The sequence below is a fragment of the Oncorhynchus tshawytscha genome, linkage group LG02 (assembly GCF_018296145.1).
Source record: "Oncorhynchus tshawytscha isolate Ot180627B linkage group LG02, Otsh_v2.0, whole genome shotgun sequence".
Classification (NCBI taxonomy): Eukaryota; Metazoa; Chordata; class Actinopteri; order Salmoniformes; family Salmonidae; genus Oncorhynchus; species Oncorhynchus tshawytscha.
In genome coordinates, this window is record NC_056430.1 from 60733584 (window position 1) to 60753225 (window position 19642).

Here is a 19642-nt window from a genome sequence, read left to right on the forward strand (position 1 = left end):
ACAAACAATACCTCACAATAATGGGGTGCAAGGAACTGACCTAAATAATGTGTGAACAAGTGATCAGAATTCAGGTGATTGGAATCTGGAGCGTTAGCTGCGTTCAGGGGATCTATGTGTTTGAGAGTGTGAGCTGGAAAGTGGGCTGGAAAGTGACAACGAAAGACACAATACAGAACATTCATAGACAATATCAGCTCAAGGTCAGAACTACATAAATAAAAAAATGGCATACGTAGCCCACATATCAATACATACAAACAAAATATCTAAGCCAAAATGGGAGAGACTGTGTGATGTTGCTTTGTCTGTTTTTTTTAACCATATTTGCTGTTCATTTGGGAAATATGAGATGGAAGGAAGTTCCATATAATACTGTATGCTTTCTTGAATTTTGGGGACTGTGGAAAAACCCCTGCTGGCATGTCTGGTGGGGTAAAGCTTGTGTGTCAGTGCTGTGTTGACTATGTAAACAAATTGTTATTTTCAGCACATTAATGTTTCTTATAAAAATAAGAGTTTCAGTCAGTCTCTCCTCAACTCTTAGCCGAGAGAGACTGGCGTGCATAGTATTTATATTAGCCCTCCAGTTACAGTAAAAAGCAAGACGTGCCTCTCTGTTCTGGGCCAGCTGCGGCTTAACTAGGTATTTCTTTGCAGCACTTGAGCGTGCAGGAATTGCTTCTTTTTTTTAAAAGTGTGGTGTCATAAAAGCAGAGCGTCTCTTTACTATGGTCAGACCTCTCCCCATCTTTACAACCATTGAATCTACATGTTTTGACCATGACAATTTACAATCTAAGGTAAAAACACCAAGTCATTGAATCTTCTCAACTTGTTCAACAGGTACATTTTTAATGCAGGCTTTAAGGCAACAAAACATTTGAAAGGGTGTGTAGAATTTCTATAGACACTGTAAGATGAGTGGCTTGTATTTGCAAGTTTCATAAACATATTTTTTATATATATTTTTACTTTTAACGTTCTTATATTTTTTGTATTTTTACAAAGCAAACGTATTTGAAGTCACAAGTTGTCTAGTGACGTTGCAGAAGCACGGATCACGTGGTCCACCAGGCATCAGCTGATGACTTCCTTGTTGCCGTTCTGCTTGTCAGCGGAGATAACAGCAATTGCAGAAGTGCTCCCTTTCTTCCAAGAACGAACGCGGTGTCCTTGGTCTTGTTTATGTCAAATTGTGGATTAAGAAGGTACTTTGACACGTTTAATAACTCACTTTAATATAGAACGTACAGATGTTTTATTATACTAATGCTCTTGCTAGCTAGCCAGCAAGCTAACTTTCAGTGATCTAACTACCAGACTGTCGTGCCATTGCGGTAAACCTCGTTTTAGCTAGCTACAGTAACGTTAGAGTATCCTGAAATGATGTAACGTTATGTAGTTTTAGGCTACGTTTTTCGATATCAACGTACTCGATAATCCAGTCAGTCCCTGCGGAACTATAATGATTGGGCGTCAGTAAAGTTGCAGTTTCTATTTTTTTTTGGGGGGGGGGGGTCAAATAACATCGCAAATTAATTTTGTCTGGATTAATTTGTAAAATTTTGCAGCTGTGTCCCACTACTCTGCCGTCGCTAACATTCCATCCATGAGTACCTCGGACAGTGAAGAGGACTCCTACAATGAGAGGACAGCTCTGGTTGCATCCGAGATACCTTCTGTGCCATCTTACCAACAAGACCCTGACCAACCACAGCCTGCAGACATGGAGCCCAGGGTAGGTGTCCTCTGCACTGTTGGGCAAATGCCCTTCCCAGAGCAGGGACACCTTAGAGACATTGAATTGATCCATCTTAATTGGTCTTTGTGATTCCTTGTATCCCATCTCCTCACCTCATTTGCAAATGTATTGGAGGAGATGGTCCAAGGTCCCTCCCTGTACCCTCCCCAACGCATTTTGAGAAGTCGGCAAGGGGAGAGGATGCAAGGAATTTAGGATGACTTGAGAATGAGCCTTTGAATCAAATGTCCGCAAATCTTAGATAGTGGTGATTGTGATGAATATGAATACTGTGGGTGATGAATGATGAGTGGGTATGAATGGGTGATGAATACTGTGGGTATCACAGCCGCTACATGCTATTTTCTGTTGAAACCTTCATAGTGCAATAATAACACTATTATTCACACCATGTACTATTTCTATGTAATAAGCAATGCTAGAAAGTGCTCCATTACCTTGCAGCGCCGCACAGTGGCCCCAGAGCCTGCAGCTGAACCCCCCAGCCTGGACAGGAGTGCCGTGGAGCGGGAGCCCGTAGACCTGGAGGAAGAGGAGGAGCTCCCCCTCAAGTACGGCGCCAAGCATGTCATCATGCTGTTCGTCCCCGTCACCCTTTGCATGGTGGTCGTCGTAGCCACCATCAAGTCGGTCAGCTTCTACACTGAGAAGAACGGACAGCAGCTGTAAGTGTTTTTTTCCCCCTTCCGTTTAGTAGCCTAGCTTAGGTTATCTTCTGAGGAATAAAACTGACGGAAGCGGGGAGGGGCTGTTACCTGGACCTGTCCAATAAGAATTGCACATTTTTGTGTTCCATTTCATAACGTTTTCTGTTGTATGCGCTAATGAACACGACCCAGTGTAATATGAGAAGAGATGCTTCTTTGCGTGATAATATAAGATGAGCTGCTTCTATGCAGGACATTATGAGAAGGGGTGGTTCTCGCATATCTTTGACAGAACCTTAAGGGAACCTTTCCTGTGATTTGAGACTGACATGCTTAGAACTTAGTAGACACTAAAGTCTTTATAATCTTTGTATGTTACATGACAGGTTTTCCCACACTGTAGTAGAAGCTAAATCTATATCTCGCTGGAACTAGGGCTAAATTAGGGTTGGCCTCCCTCTGGTCATGGGGAGCTACTGGGTGTGCAGGCTTTTGCTCCAGCCCTACTATAACAGCCTGAAATACAGAACCTGATTTTGTAGAATATGGTGTGTTTGAGTATGGCTGCAGCAAAATCCTGCAGGAGGGTAGCTAGCCAGTGATCTGAGAAGGAGGGTTGGCCACTCATGAGATAAATATTAGGTGTAGATAAAATTAGGTTTAGAGTGAATTTGCTCCTAGATGCTGATCCAAGGTCAGTTCTGCATTTCTCCCACTAAAAGTTAAGGTTAGGATTGGGGGAGGGGAAGCTAATCATAGATCTGTACCTAGGGGGAAACTACACCATGGAAGATAGCATTTGCGTCAGGCCGATTTTCATGATTGTTGATTTGACTCTGGCCCTGTTAGGATCTATACGCCGTTCACAGAGGACACAGACACAGTGGGCGAGCGGCTCCTCAACTCAGTGCTCAACACCATCATCATGATCAGCGTCATCGTGGTCATGACCATCTTCTTGGTTGTGCTCTACAAGTACCGCTGCTACAAGGTGAGACAGACCAAGAGTGTATTCAGTAATGTGAAACATTCTGAACATTGCAGATAGAATACCAGGGAATTGTGTCCGCTCTATTCATTCTGTCTGACAGGTAATCATATCTGTTGTTTTACGACCTACATTTCTATCTAAACGTTCTGTAATGTTACATCCTCCTGAACAGGCCCCAAGCTTGGAGTGCTATATTCTAATGCTCTGTGTCGTCCTAGTTCATTCACGGATGGCTCATCCTGTCCTCGCTGATGATGCTCTTCTGGTTCAGCTTCATGTACCTGGGGTGAGTGTACATCCCAGGAATTGTTTGTAGTCAGCCGCATGGTATCATGTTGCCTGGCTGTTGTGGTTGTTTCAAGGAGAGAGCGGGACAGGAAGGCTGTCTCATAATATATAGGCTCTAAAACACTTCTGTGAGCAGGCCTTTCTAATCGACCTGGCCCGGGTATCCTGGAAGGACATTGACCTCATCCCGTCAGTTGAGGATGCCTGGTCATTCTTTAAAAGTAACTTCCTCACCATTTTAGATAAGCATGCTCCGTTCAAAAAATGCAGAACTAAGAACAGATATAGCCCTTGGTTCACTCCAGACCTGACTGCCCTAGACCAGCACAAAAACATCCTGTGGCGGACTGCAATAGCATCGAATAGTCCCCGCGATATGCAACTGTTCAGGGAAGTCAGGAACCAATACACGCAGTCAGTCAGGAAAGCTAAGGCCAGCTTCTTCAGGCAGAAGTTTGCACCCTGTAGCTCCAACTCCAAAAAGTTCTGGGACACTGTGAAGTCCATGGAGAACAAGAGCACCTCCTCCCAGCTGCCCACTGCACTGAGGCTAGGTAACACGCTCACCACCGATAAACCCATGATTATCGAAAACTTCAACAAGCATTTCTCAATGGCTGGCCATGCCTTCCGCCTGGCTACTCCAACCTCGGCCAACAGCTCCGCCCCCCCCCGCAGCTACTCGCCCAAGCCTCCAGGTTCTCCTTTACCCAAATCCAGATAGCAGATGTTCTGAAAGAGCTGCAAAACCTGGACCCGTACAAATCAGCTGGGCTTGACAATCTGGACCCTCTATTTCTGAAACTATCCGCCACCATTGTCGCAACCCCTATTACCAGCCTGTTCAACCTCTCTTTCATATCGTCTGAGATCCCCAAGGATTGGAAAGCTGCCGCAGTCATCCCCCTCTTCAAAGGGGGAGACACCCTGGACCCAAACTGTTACAGACCTATATCCATCCTGCCCTGCCTATCTAAGGTCTTCGAAAGCCAAGTCAACAAACAGGTCACTGACCATCTCGAATCCCACCGTACCTTCTCCGCTGTGCAATCTGGTTTCCGAGCCGGTCACGGATGCACCTCAGCCACGCTCAAGGTACTAAACGATATCATAACCGCCATCGATAAAAGACAGTACTGTGCAGCCATCTTCATCGACCTTGCCAAGGCTTTCGACTCTGTCAATCACCATATTCTTATCGGCAGACTCAGTAGCCTCGGTTTTTCGGATGACTGCCTTGCCTGGTTCACCAATTACTTTGCAGACAGAGTTCAGTGTGTCAAATCGGAGGGCATGCTGTCCGGTCCTCTGGCAGTCTCTATGGGGGTGCCACAGGGTTCAATTCTCGGGCTGACTCTTTTCTCTGTATATATCAATGATGTTGCTCTTGCTGCGGGTGATTCCCTGATCCACCTCTACGCAGATGACACCATTCTATATACTTCCGGCCCGTCCTTGGACACTGTGCTATCTAACCTCCAAACGAGCTTCAATGCCATACAACACTCCTTCCGTGGCCTCCAACTGCTCTTAAACGCTAGTAAAACCAAATGCATGCTTTTCAACCGTTCGCTGCCTGCACCCGCACGCCTGACCAGCATCACCACCCTGGATGGTTCCGACCTTGAATATGTGGACATCTATAAGTACCTAGGTGTCTGGCTAGACTGTAAACTCTCCTTCCAGACTCATATCAAACATCTCCAATCCAAAATCAAATCAAGAGTCGGCTTTCTATTCCGCAACAAAGCCTCCTTCACTCACGCCGCCAAACTTACCCTAGTAAAACTGACTATCCTACCGATCCTCGACTTCGGCGATGTCATCTACAAAATTGCTTCCAACACTCTACTCAGCAAGCTGGATGCAGTTTATCACAGTGCCATCCGTTTTGTCACTAAAGCACCTTATACCACCCACCACTGCGACCTGTATGCTCTAGTCGGCTGGCCCTCGCTACATATTAGTCGCCAGACCCACTGACTCCAGGTCATCTACAAGTCCATGCTAGGTAAAGCTCCGCTTTATCTCAGTTCACTGGTCACGATGGCAACACCCACCCGTAACACGCGCTCCAGCAGGTGTATCTCACTGATCATCCCTAAAGCCAACACCTCATTTGGCCGCCTTTCGTTCCAGTTCTCTGCTGCCTGTGACTGGAACGAATTGCAAAAATCGCTGAAGTTGGAGACTTTTATCTCCCTCACCAACTTCAAACATCCGCTATCTGAGCAGCTAACCGATCGCTGCCGCTGGTCATAGTCTATCGGTAAATAGCCCACCCATTTTTACCTACCTCATCCCCATACTGTTTTTATTTATTTTATTTTCTGCTCTTTTGCACACCAATATCTCTACCTGTACATGACCATCTGATCATTTATCACTCCAGTGTTAATCTGCAAAATTGTAATTATTCGCCTACCTCCTCATGCCTTTTGCACACAATGTATATAGACTCTCCTTTTTTCTACTGTATTATTGACTTGTTAATTGTTTACTCCATGTGTAACTCTGTTGTCTGTCCACACTGCTATGCTTTATCTTGGCCAGGTCGCAGTTGCAAATGAGAACTTGTTCTCAACTAGCCTACCTGGTTAAATAAAGGTGAAATTAAATAAATAAATAAATATGGGCTTAGTTCATGGCTCTGGTCAAAGGTAGTGCACTATATAGGGAATAGGCTGTCACTTGTTTTACACCCCAACGCACCATATGCATTTGGGACAGTAGACTGGAAGTGCTTCTCTGCACTATGGTTATACTGGGCTAGTTAAATTGTGTGTGTGTGTGGCCACACAATGCTTGCGTTATCCGGGCGTTATTGATACACACAGAAAGGGGAACTGATACTGCTGCTTCGTTGGAAGCAGAACTTGTTAATTAGAACCTAACAATACATATTTTCAGAGTTAAAAACTTGACGGACACTATGAAAGCTCAAACCAAGTATATTCTTCCCAGAGGGCCAATACAGCTGCATCGGACAAAGACATGTTTAGAATAATTGTGGTATATGAACCCCACTTTGGGTGGAGTCTCCTCCTTTTCGCTGAACTTAGTTTCCTGTCTAGCAATAAAGATACAAAGTGATACTGGTAATAAACTTTTCTTTCTCCCTTAATGTGACCTGATCTGACCTCGACCCCCTTCATCACTAATCCAGGGCTCTCTCCCCTTGTCAATGCTGCCACGTGATCGTTTTCCCTGCACTCAGCACATTCCAAGCTTAATTGCACACGTATATACCTTCCTCCTACAGATAACCATTCACTTCTGGTGTTGACCCTCTAAATCTAAGCACTCAATTTCAATAGGATACCTGATAATTAACCCTATCCCAAGTTTATGAGTTAGTACCCAGAATCCATCAGTATTTTGATGCTACTTTTCTCTGTGATTATTGACAATTTTCCCAAAAATATTGCCTTAAAGCAATTTCTACCACACTAGTGTATTAAGTAACTTTGTTGGCTCTAACTTCTCCCCCCTCAGCTTTTGTTATTTAAAGAACTGTCCGACCGATCTGAAAGATCACCTTAGTCCCTGGGTCAGAGATTTAACTTAAACAGAACGCCACTGTCTTCACTTATAGTACCAGTCACAAGTTTGGAAACACCTACTCATTCCAGGGTTTTTCTTTATTTGTACTATTTCTACATTTTGAATAATAGTGAAAACATCAAAACTATGATATAACACACATACAGTCATGTAGTAACCAAAAAAGTGTTAAACAAATCAAAATGTTATATTTCACATTCTTCAAAGTAGCCACCCTTTGCCTTGATGACAGCTTTGCACACTCTTGGCATTCTCTCAACCTGTAATGCATTTAAATTAGGTATGCTTTGTTAAGTGAATTTGTGGATTTTTTTTCTCCTTCTTGATGCATTTGAGCCATTTAGATGTGTTGTGACAAGATAAGGGTGGCATACAGAAGATAGCCCTATTTGGTAAAATACCAAGTCTATATTATGGCAAGAACAGCTCAAATAAGCAAAGAGACAGTCCATCATTACTTTAAGACATGAAGGTCAGTCAAGCTGGAAAATTTCAAGAACTTTGAACGTTTTTTCAAGTGCAGTCACAAAAACCAGCTAGCGCTATGATAAAACTGGCTCTCATGAGGGCCACCACAGGTAAGGAAGACCCAGAGTTACCTCTGCTGAAGAGGATAAGTTCCTTAGAGTTACCAGCATCAAATTGCAGCCCAAATAAATGCTTCAGAGTTCAAGTAACACACATCTCAACATCAACTGTTCAGAGGAGATTTCTTGAATCAGGCCTTCATGGTCAAATTGCTTCAAAGAAACCACTACTAAAGGACACCACTAATAACAAGACTTGCTTGAGCCAAGAAACATGAGCAATGGACATTAGACCGGTGGAAATCTGTCCAGATTTTATATTTTTGGTTCCAACTGCTGTGTCTTTGTGAGAAGCAGAGTAGGTGAACGGATGATCTCCGCATGTGTGGTTCCCACCGTGAAGCATGTGGGGGTGCTTTGCTGGTGACACTGTGATTTATTTAGAATGCAAGGCACACTTAACCAGCATGGCTACCACAGCATTCTGCAGAGATACGCCATCCCATCTGGTTTGGGCTTAGTGGGACTATCATTAGTTTTTCAACAGGACAATGACCCAACACACCTCCAGGCTGTGTAAGGGCTATTTGACCAAGAAGGAGAGTGATGGAGTGCTGCATCAGATGACATGGCCTCCACAATCACCCAACCTCAACCCAATTGAGATGGTTTGGGATGAGTTGGAGCGCAGAGTGATGGAAAAGCAGCCAACAAGTGCTCTACATATGTGGGAACTCCTTCAAGACTGCTGGAAAAGCATTCCTCATGAAATTGGTTGAGAGAATGCCAAAAGTACGCAAAGGGTGGCTACTAAGAATCTAAAACACAAAGGATATATTTTTATTTGTGTAACACTTTTTTTTGGTCACTACTTGATTCCATATGTGTTATATCATAGTTTTGTCTTCACTATTATTCTACAATGTAGAAAATAGTAAAAAAAATAAGATAAAACTTTGAGTAGGTGTGTTCTAAACTTTTGACTGGTACTTTACATCCAAAGCAGCATTCTAATTACTCAGTTCACTTCACACTCTGGATCTCATCATCTCAACAATTTAATGTGAATTCCTCATCCTAAAAGATAGGACAGATGAAAGGAAGGGTATTCATCTGTCCTACTCGGATCACTATGGATGAAGGATATGAGGTGAGGAAAGGAAGCCACTACTGATCATTAAGATAAACCGCTTTACAGACAAGGGATGTGAGGTTTGAATGCACTTTAAATTAAGTTTGATTTGACAGGTCTCTCTCCTCCTATCCAGGGAGGTATTTAAAACCTACAACTTGGCCATGGATTACCCAACAGTAGCCATGATCATCTGGAACTTTGGGGTGGTAGGAATGATCTGTATACACTGGAAGGGGCCTCTGCAGCTGCAGCAGGCCTACCTCATTGCCATTTCGGCCCTCATGGCCCTGGTGTTCATCAAGTACCTGCCCGAGTGGTCCGCCTGGGTCATCCTGGGAGCCATCTCCGTCTACGGTGAGTAGGAGGGCTCAGAGTACATATTGCTGTTGGTTTATACTGTCTGGCATCGTCCAGAAACAACCCCTAGCAATTTAGTCTCTAGTCTAGACACTGAGGTGATTTGAAACGATTGGATAGAAATAAGGGCCTTGAATAGATAATCATTTCCACTTAGCATATCCCTAGACAAGGTGGAGGTTCCATCTTTTGTCTAGAAATGTAGAAGATTTGAAAGTATTGGTGTTGCAGGGTCCTTGGATGGGTATAAATTCCAACTAGCCTATCCCAGTGTAAGGTGAATGTACTATCCTATTCCGTATACCTATCTAATCCTTTCAGATATTTGTGAATAGCCAAGAGGGGTAGAGACTACAGGTTGTTTCTGGATGGGCCCTTTGATTTAATGGTATAGGTATTAAATTGACGACGCTTTTTAACTGTGATGGTAGACCTTTTATCATGCTGCTGTACAGACCTCGACTATTAGCTGAGCACCATCTAACAAAAGGCGTGCAATTTCATCATGTATAAATGTTGCAATCGTTCTTCTAGTAGTTCAGTTTTTTTTTTTTTTTTTGCTCATTCAGAAATTCCTGTGTCATGCTACTGTCCTTTGTTTGCAGATTTGGTTGCGGTCTTGTGCCCTAAAGGTCCTCTCAGGATGCTTGTAGAGACCGCACAGGAGCGTAACGAGCCCATCTTCCCTGCTCTCATATATTCATGTAAGTACAAGGTTTTGTACACTGGGGCACACCGTAGCAAACTGTTTTGCAACAGAAAGTGTATCTTGTTAAACAAGTTCAGGGTGTGTATTCTCTTCAAATGGAACAAAGAGACCTACCTGATTTGTCCAATAAATTCATTTAATTTTTTGTTGCAAAAATGTTTTGCTACCATAAGAGTTTTCTTCATTTTTACAATTCTATTAAATTTTTTAATGTTGGTCGCTTATATTTGTCTTATTATTTTTTGTTGTATTTTTTTAATCACTCTATTCCCCCCTCGAGAGTGTGGTCACGGCCACAGTCTGCCATTATCATTTGGAGTAAGTTAGGGTTACGCGCTTTGCTTAAGGGCACATAATGAACACGACCCAACTCTGAAGGAATAGGCATCATGCAAAGCAGTGGCTCCTTGTCTTGGTGCACGGGGGGCCCTTTATGTGTATTTGTTTTAGTTCAATTCAGATTTGACCAAAATGTCTGTTCGGTTTCTTTGAGTTGGTTCTCGAGCCTTTGGTATGGTTCGTAATTTCCTTCCATAAGGATGCCTTTCGACCAAAATGATGAGTCTTGCAGAATTGCTCAAGTTTACTAATAGGACTCTAATTTATGTTTAGCTGCCATGATATGGATGGTTGGGATGGCCAACCCAGCAAGGCATGCAGAGCCCACAAATCAAGATACAGGTACGTTTTGTCTCATTTCTGCTTATAACCCTTTGGCTTTAACAATGCTCAGTTTGTTCCTAGTCTCAACTATATATATATACAGTGCCTTGCAAAGTAATCACCCCCCTTGGCGTTTTTCCCATTTTGTTTCGTTTACAACATGTAATTTAAATACATTTTTATTTGGATTTCATGTAATGGACATACACACAATAGTCCAAATTGGTGAAGTGAAATGGAAAAAAATAGCTTGTTTAAAAAAAAATAAAAAAATAAAAATTTGAATGGAAAAGTGGTGCGTGCGTATGTATTCACACCCGTTGCTATGAAACCCCAATAAGATCTGGTGCAACCAATTACCTTCAGAAGTCACAATTAGTTAGATTGCACACAGGTGACTTTATTTAACTAATTATGTGACTTCTGAAGGTAATTGGTGACACTTAGATTGCACACAGGTGGACTTTATTTAAGTGTCACATGATCTGTGTATATATACACCTGTTCTGAAAGGCCCCAGAGTCTTCAACACCACTAAGCAAGCAGCACCATGAAGAACAGGGAGCTCTCCAAACAGGTCAGGGACGAAGTTGTGGAGAACTACAGATCATGGTTGGGTTATAAAAAAAAAAGAATATCTGAAACTTTGAACATCCCACAGAGCACCATTTAAATCCATTATTAAATAATGGAAAGAATATGGCACTACAACAAAACCTGACGAGAGGGCTGCCCACCAAAACTCATGGACCAGGCAAGGAGGGCAATAATCAGAGAGACAACAACGAGACCAAAGATAACCCTGAAGGATCTGCAATGGTCCACAGCAGAGATTGGAGTATCTGTCCGTAGGACCACTTTAAGCTGTACACTCCACAGAGCTGGGCTTTACGGAAGAGTGGCCAGAAAAAAATAAGCAAAAATGTTTGGTGTTCGCCAAACGGCATGTGGGAGACTCCCCAAACATATGAAGAAGGTACTCTGGTCAGATGAGACTAAAATTTAGCTTTTTTTGCCATCAAGGAAAATGCTATGTCTGGCGCAAACCCAACACTTCTCATCACCCCGAGAATGCCATCTCCACAGTGAAGCGTGGTGGTGGCAGCATCATGCTGTGGGGATGCTTTTCATTGGCAGGGACTGGGAAACTGGTCAGAATTAAAGGAATGATGGATGGTGCTAAATACAGGGAAATTCTTGAGGGAAGCCTGTTTGTCTTCCAGAGATTTGAGACTGGGAAGGAGGTTCACCTACCAGCAGTACAATGACCCTAAGAATACTGTTAAAGCAACACTCGAGTGGTTTAAGGGGAAACATTTAAATGTCTTGGAATGGCCAAGTCAAAGCCCAGACCTCAATCCAATTGAGAATCTGTGGTATGACTTGAAGATTGCTGTACACCAGCGGAATCCATCCAACTTGAAGGAGCTGGGGCAATTTTGCCTTGAAGAATGGGCAAAGATTCCAATTGCAAGTTGTGCCAAGCTTATAGAGACATACCCCAAGAGAGTTGCAGTTATAATTGCTGTAAAAGGTGGCTCTACAAAGTATTGACTTTGTGGGGGTGAATAGTTATGCACGCTCAAGTTCTGTTTTTTGTTGTCTTATTTCTTGTTTTGTTTCACAATAAAATATATTTTGCATCTTTAAAGTGGTATGCATGTTGTTTAAATCAAATGACACAACCCCCCCCCCCCAAAAAAATTTTTTTTTTAATTCCAGGTTGTAAGGCAACAAAATAGGAAAAATGCCAAGGGGGTGAATACTTTCGCAAGCCTATGTGTGTGTACAGTTGAAGTCGGAAGTTTACAAACACTTAGGTTGGAGTCATTAAAACTCGTATCTCAACCACTCCCCAAATTTCTTGTTAACAAACTAACCAGTTCTGTCAGGAGGAATGGGCGTCCCGTGGTGTTTATAAGTACTACTGCTTGTACAGATGAACATGGTACCTTCAGGTGTTTGGAAATTGCTCCCAGGGATGAACCAGACTTGTGGAGGTCTACAATTATTTTCTGAGGTCTTGGCTGATTTCTGTTGATTTTCCCATGATGTCAAGCAAAGAGGCACTGAGTTTGAAGATAGGCCTTGAAATACATCCACATGTACACCTCCAATTGACTCAAATTATGTCAATTAGCCTATCAGAAGCTTCTAAAGCCATGACATAATTTTCTGGAATTTTCCAAGCTGTTTGAAGGCACAGTTAACTTAGTGTTTGTAAACTTCTGACCCACTAGATACAGTGAAATAATCTGTCTGAACAATTGAACAATTGTTGGAAAAATTCCTTGTGTCATGCACAAAGTAGATGTCCTAACCGACTTGCCACAACTATAGTTGAATTAACAAGAAATTTGGGGAGTGGGTGAAAAACAAGTTTTAATGACTCCAAAGTGTATGTAAACTTCTGACTTCAAGTGTGTGTGTGTGTGTGTGTTGTTTCACATTAATGTTTTTGGGATGAGTGCACTTGTAGATTTGAATGCAGAACAGATTTGAATGTTTGACTTAAAATAAATCAACTTTTGCCATTTAAGGTTCCTCAGATGAAGAGGCACATCGGAGTGAGGGCAGCGCCCTGGCGAGGGACTGGGTGGAGCCAGAGACTCAAGTGTCCTCAGGGATGAACAGGTCCTACTCAACCGAGGACGACCTAGACGAGGAAGACAGTGAGTACTTTCTGAATCCTAAATCAACCACTAGCCCCTACCCCTTCGGCACAGGATCTGAAAGGATCGGATAGGTGTAAGCAATGATGGTGAACATTACACCAAACGTATCAAAATGCAGCCATTTGCCATTTCTAGCCAATCCTTTCAGATCTCCACAAATGTATAGGGGCTATGGTTCTAGGTGTTGATTGGGGATTGGACGAACATCTCCCATGGCAAATTTTTTTTTTTTGAATTTTGTAATAAATGTGGTTTCTTATGGACATGCTGTCTTGTGGTATAATCTGCAGGAGGAGTCAAGCTGGGACTGGGGGACTTCATCTTCTACAGTGTGCTGGTGGGGAAGGCTGCCGCCACCGGAGGAGACTGGAACACCACGCTGGCCTGCTTCGTGGCCATTCTCATAGTGAGTGTTGCAGTCAGAAAAACAAAGTGTTGGAGAAGAAAGTAAAAGAGCTTTTTTTACATGGCACATAATGCAAACGTTTAAGTTCCTTGCTCAGAACATGAGAACATATGAAAGCTGATGGTTCCTTTTAACATGAGTCTTCAATATTCCCAGGTAAGAAGTTTTAGGTTGTGGTTATTATAGAACTATTTCTCTCTATACCATTTGTATTTCATATACCTTTGACTATTGGTTGTTCTTATAGGCACTTTAGTATTGCCAGTGTAACCGTATAGCTTCCATCCCTCTCCTCGAACCAAGAACACATCGACAACAGCCACCCTCAAAGCATTGTTACCCATCACTCCACAAAAGGGGAACAACTACTTCAAAGTCTCAGAGCGAGTGACGTCACCGATTGAAATGCTATTCGTGCGCACCCCGCTAACTAGCTAGCCATTTCACATCGGTTACGCCAGCCTAATCTCGGGAGTTGATAGGCTTGAAGTCATAAACAGCTCAATGCTTGAAGCACAGCGAAGAGCTGCTGTTTGAATGAATGCTTACGAGCCTGTTGCTGCCTACCACCGCTCAGACTGCTCTATCAAATCATAGACTTAATTATAACATAATAACACACAGAATTACGAGCCTTAGGTCATTAATATGGTCAAATCCGGAAACTATCATTTCGAAAACAAAAGGTTTATTCTTTCAGTGAAATACGGAACCTTTCCGGTTTTTTTAATCTAACGGGTGGCATCCCTAAGTCTAAATATTGCTGTTACATTGTACAACCTTCAATGTTATGTCATAATTATGTACAATTGTGGCAAATTAATTACGGTCTTTGTTAGGAATAAATGGTCTTCACACAGTTCGCAACGAGCCAGGCGGCCCAAACTGCTGCATATACCCTGACTGCTTGCATGGAACGCAAGAGAAGTGACACAATTTCCCTAGTTAAAAGAAATTCATGTTAGCAGGCAATATTAACTAAATATGCAGGTTTAAAAATATATACTTGTGTTTTGATTTTAAAGAAAGGCATTGATGATTATGGTTAGGTACATTGGTGCAACGACAGTGCTTTTTTCGCAAATGTGCTTGTTAAATCATCACCAGTTTGGCGAAGTTGGCTGTGAAATTAACAGGCACCGCATCAATTATATGCAACGCAGGACACGCTAGATAACTACACATGGTTGATGATATTACTAGTTTAACTAGTAATTGTTAAGATTGTTTTTTATAAGATAAGTTTAATGCTAGCTAGCAACTTACTTTGGCTTCTTGCTGCAGTCACGTAACAAGTAGTCAGCCTGCCACGCAGGCTCCTCGTGGAGTGCAATGTAAGGCAGGTGGTTAGAGCGTTGGACTAGTAACCGGAAGGTTGCTAGATCGAATCCTCGAGTTGATAGATTTTTAACTTGTCGCTCTGCCTCTGAACAAGGCAGTTAACCCACCATTCCTAGGCCGTCATTGAAAATAAGAATGTGTTCTTAACTGACTCGCCTAGTTAAATAAAGGGGGGAAAAATAAAATAAATCGGCCACAATCGGTGTCCAAAAATGCAGATTACCGCTTGTTATGAACTTGAAATCGGCCCTAATTAATCGGTCGACCTCTAGGGTGTACTGTATTATTATGCGTACTGGATGGATTGGTTACCTTATTCTACACTCGAAGCGTTCTATCCCATGAGTCTGGGAGTGAACGTATAGGCCTAGGTGATGCTGTTGGTTCATTGATTGTGCAGGGTGGCTTAAGAGTTAGCCTACAATTATAGTGAATAACTTTATTAATTTTTTCCAATTGTATTTATGTATGTTTAACTGTTCAGTTGCATGTCTGAATGAATGTTCATGATAAGCAGACTCATAGTAAACTAGAAAGGTAGTTACAGCAGAAACTTTGGAATGGGTGTTGATTGCTAGCCTATTTAGTGTGGTGGCTAAGCTGAGATAGCCCAAACAATTGCATGAAGTGGCCCATTTATGGATTTGAAATGTTCTTTAATGAGTCCCTGTGTCTCACAGGGACTCTGCCTCACTCTTCTGCTGCTGGCCATATTCAAGAAGGCCCTCCCAGCTCTCCCTATCTCCATCACCTTCGGCCTGGTCTTCTACTTCTCTACAGACAACCTGGTCCGCCCCTTTATGGACAACCTCGCTGCCCACCAGTTCTACATCTGACTTCCCATCTGGGGGTCAATGGAACGCACAACAATTTTTTTCCCACGCCTGTTCTCGTGTTTTCCACCAATGGTAGTCTGTAAGCAAGGATTTGATTGGGGGGGGACTATAATGCTTTTTAATCAGATTGTGTATATTTTGCTAACAGGTCACCACAAATGAGGGTAAAATACATCTAGGATTGTTTCATGTGGTAGATGTACAGTAATACATTGATACCACACGGGTGTATCGGTCTGTCTCAGTTCTTATTTTACAGATATAGGATGGCGTCAAGTTGTTTCTTCTCATTAGATAGGTCAATGTCGATAAAATGCAGGTCAGAAACAGGACATTGTGAATTATCAGGAGAAATCACTTTTGTTATTACGCACTATAGATCAATTTGAATTAGGCATTTATGTTCCACTCAACCAACTGTGGGTTATTTTGAGGATAACTTGACACTCCAACTTCAATAGAGCACAAGTGAAGTGGTAACTGCAGTGATTCATTCATATCAATTCCCCCTCAAACATCTGCACAAGGCTACTGGTTTTTAAAGGGGCAGTGCCGTCTGAAACTTAATTTTCCATTTTGAGTTCAAATTGTGAAAATGATAATGCTGCCTTTCTTAGTGTAAGAGTTAAAAAATATATATAAAAAAAATATTAAAATGTACACCTGGAATTTCAGCCTGTTCAGGTGGGATGGAGTTTTTGACCCACAGCATGACATCACAATCTGATTATTCTGACCAATGACCCCATTCACAAAAATGGTTCGTTCCTACAGACAGTGAATCCTGTGGCTTGCTATATAAAGCAGGCAGACAGGCATTGAGGTCACTGAGGGTATTTGGTGTTATTTTCATTAAATAAACTGATTTAAAAATGACATTAAGACTGCATGGGAGCTTTAATGTCTTGAGAAAGCGGAAACCCAAAAAGTCAAATATATTTTAGGGCATCACTTCGAGTGTAGTTTTTACTTGATAAATGAAATGAGGTATCAAGATTCCAACCCCCTATTGCCCTTCTGTAAATAAGTGAATTAAATAAATAGAACAAGCTTAGATTAAAATGAAAGTTTTGTTTGAGGCACTCTGTTTTTCAACAATTGATTCAATCTTGTATGACTTCGTAGGAAATTATTTAACTTGACATTTTTTATTTTCTAATAGTTAAAAAAAAAATCCAAATAGAAGTCAAAGCGTACTCCAGTTTGCTAATTGCTGCTGAGTTGCCATGTATTGTGAAGAAGGGTGCCAAATGGTGTAGGGTGATGTTGCCCATAGATGCTGATCTTGGATCAGTTTAGGATTGGGGAGAGAGGATGATGCTAGATCTATACTTAGGGGAAACATTATCCCGGAGTGCTCAAACAAACATGAAGCATGCTGGTCCTATTAGCCTGAAATCCAAACTGATTTCTGTTTATCAGTTTGTATTGCAGTCTAGGTTCTAACTGCTCACTGAAGACAAACTTGGTGGTAGTGTGAAAAAGTAAAATACTGGTCTGCTGTTTGGAGTGAGTGCAATGAGTGTGTAGTCTTTATATTGAAAATATATTTTATAGAATGTAATAATGGTGTAACATTTTATTTATCTTAATACACTTAAATGATGTTCTCGATGGATTTTCTTTTTTTGTTGTACTTTTTTTCATTGTGGTGTGCAATAAAGTGGTACATCTGCTAAATTAATTCCAAGAGCAGAAATCTAACAATGGATGAAAGGGTGATTCAAAAATTACAGTTCAGGGTTATTTAGCACCAACTTCCCTGTTTGTTGTATTTCTTATGATAATTAGAATGGAGTTTGGGGCATCAGATTGACCCTTTTATCAAAGAGGTTCATCACCAGCTCTGTAGCTCAACTAGTGGCAGAATAAAACATGGCACTAGAATGATACGTGTGTCATTTGGCAATATGAAAATGCAAATGTTTCCTCTTGTAAGCATTTTGGTAAATGGACTGAATCTGGAATATTTTGCCCCGAAGGGGACCATGATGCAAGGGAACTTGAGGTGCAACGTAGTTGGTGTCTTTTGTATATATTAGTTTACCTCTGACATTTGTCCTAAAAGAGTACCATATTTCCCTGCAGCACCATCTTTATTCTGGTTTAAAAAACTGCAAACAGAAACCACCATTTCCTTGATTTTAAACAGATGGGCTCAAAGTGCACATTTCCATCCGTCTGGAGCTTAATTTCGATCTTCAAACTGTGATTTGTTCTTGAGAAGGAAGGCTGCTAAGAATTCAATAGGATTTGCAGGTCTGAAAGAGAAGACAAAATGGACAAAAGCACATCTTCAACAAAGCCTGGTCGCTTGAAAGTGATTTGAAACCCAAATGTGCTTCCCTTTTCATAGTACTGCCTGTTCTACACATTTTTTCCAAATAAATTTCCAAGCAAGTCAAGCAGAAATGTGAAAAAAATCAGAGCCCCTGCACAGACATTTTCAACATACCTTTCCTTGGCCAGCACAGATAAGCCTTGAAGAAGAATGGGCACCACTGTCTGATCCAAATATGCCCTCGTGGGGAGCGACTGCAGATCCACCTTCTGTTTGGAGACCTTCTCTGTGTTGGCTTTCTCGTTTTCCACTATTCTCTACATAATGAGGTGGTGAAAGAGGAAGCAGAGATACAGAAATATCAACAGTTACCGCTACTCATGCCACTATCCATGCATGTAAGCGTCTTAAAAAAAGTGTACTCGGAATTGCAATCTCATGCAAATGTAGCCTAACCAATTTGTACCAAAATGTATAGGCTTCACACATTAGTGCATGCTGTTAGAGAGCTGTGCATACATTGCTTATTCAGTAGACAATCATGGTTACCATAACTAACATAATGCAGTGTGATGTTTGAGTCTTTGAAATGGACCCCGTTTCATGGACATGCTTTTCTGAAAGGCACAATAATCGTATAGATTGTCATACCTGGATGTTGTCCGTCAGTCCATATTCAGAATGGGGGTTTTCAGCTGTCTAAAAAGGAGCAGAAATATGTATTTATTTAAAATGTGTCTATCAAACACGCCATTTCAATGAAGAGAACCGCTTAAAATCCCTAACTACATCTGTATTAAGACTTACTGGAGTGTGCACCTCCATAGATTGGTCTGCGTCCGTGTGATCTGAGAGAAACATACATTAACGTCAGCTACCTACATTCTAGGCAATAGGAAGAGGATAGTCAGTCAGTTAACGTAAAAGTCTTCAGAATCATTCAGAGACAGATCAGCAACAATATCAAAATGTCAACAACCGCAAGGACGGTGGCCCTGTCATCGTTTAACTAGAACGTAAAATAAACACACTTACTCCAGATTAAGTTCAGGTAGATAACGACATAGGAGTACCATCCATTCCTACCATCCAAAGAAGGTACCCTACAGGCAGGCTAGCTACAGTAATGTCGAATGAATATATGAATTCAAGTGGCGGGTAAACTAACGTTACTTTAGCTCGTTGGCTAGTTAACGTTATGTTAGCAACGACCTTCCACCGTGAACCAAGGACTGTTACCGACAGAACAGACTGGATTAAACAAATTGTTGGGGTATGCGAAAATATTTCAAGCTAAATGTATCGCTACAACTGTAATAGAACGTACAAAAGTGCCGATAAACGAACATTTCACTTACCGTCCGCCATGTTTGTTGTTAGTATTTACGGAATGTGCGTGGTTTCTACGTAACATCTTGTTTGCAGTTACGTACTGTCTATGATAGGACAAGACTGAG

The 19642-nt window shown here is 41.8% G+C and overlaps 2 protein-coding genes across 2 annotated transcripts; one reads left to right on the forward strand and one right to left on the reverse strand.

Moving 5' to 3' along the window:
- Positions 1 to 1056: 1056 nt before the first annotated feature.
- Positions 1057 to 17588, forward strand: psen2 (presenilin 2). The gene is made up of 11 exons (XM_024443060.2): positions 1057 to 1211; positions 1575 to 1741; positions 2210 to 2430; positions 3262 to 3403; positions 3622 to 3689; positions 9051 to 9271; positions 9880 to 9978; positions 10596 to 10664; positions 13187 to 13318; positions 13612 to 13727; positions 15749 to 17588. The coding sequence occupies exons 2-11, from the start codon at positions 1613 to 1615 to the stop codon at positions 15902 to 15904; spliced, it is 1353 nt and encodes a 450-aa protein (XP_024298828.1). The 5' UTR covers positions 1057 to 1211; positions 1575 to 1612; the 3' UTR covers positions 15905 to 17588.
- LOC112265594 (protein dpy-30 homolog) lies at positions 17469 to 19642 on the reverse strand. Its single transcript, XM_024443075.2, has 5 exons — positions 19544 to 19642; positions 18993 to 19033; positions 18837 to 18884; positions 18360 to 18502; positions 17469 to 18165 (listed from the first exon to the last, which is right to left on the reverse strand). The coding sequence occupies exons 1-5, from the start codon at positions 19551 to 19553 to the stop codon at positions 18093 to 18095; spliced, it is 315 nt and encodes a 104-aa protein (XP_024298843.1). The 5' UTR covers positions 19554 to 19642; the 3' UTR covers positions 17469 to 18092.

Excerpts from the sequence above, each read along its gene's own strand:
- psen2 (XM_024443060.2), top strand. The coding sequence starts at position 1,613 with ATGAGTACCTCGGACAGTGAAGAGGACTCCTACAATGAGAGGACAGCT. Across the intron at positions 9,272-9,879 it reads GGGAGCCATCTCCGTCTACG|ATTTGGTTGCGGTCTTGTGC; the intron begins GTGAGTAGGAGG and ends CTTTGTTTGCAG. Across the intron at positions 9,979-10,595 it reads CCCTGCTCTCATATATTCAT|CTGCCATGATATGGATGGTT; the intron begins GTAAGTACAAGG and ends ATTTATGTTTAG.
- LOC112265594 (XM_024443075.2), bottom strand. Across the intron at positions 18,503-18,836 it reads GACTGACGGACAACATCCAG|AGAATAGTGGAAAACGAGAA; the intron begins GTATGACAATCT and ends CTCATTATGTAG. Across the intron at positions 18,166-18,359 it reads TCTGTGCTGGCCAAGGAAAG|ACCTGCAAATCCTATTGAAT; the intron begins GTATGTTGAAAA and ends CTTCTCTTTCAG.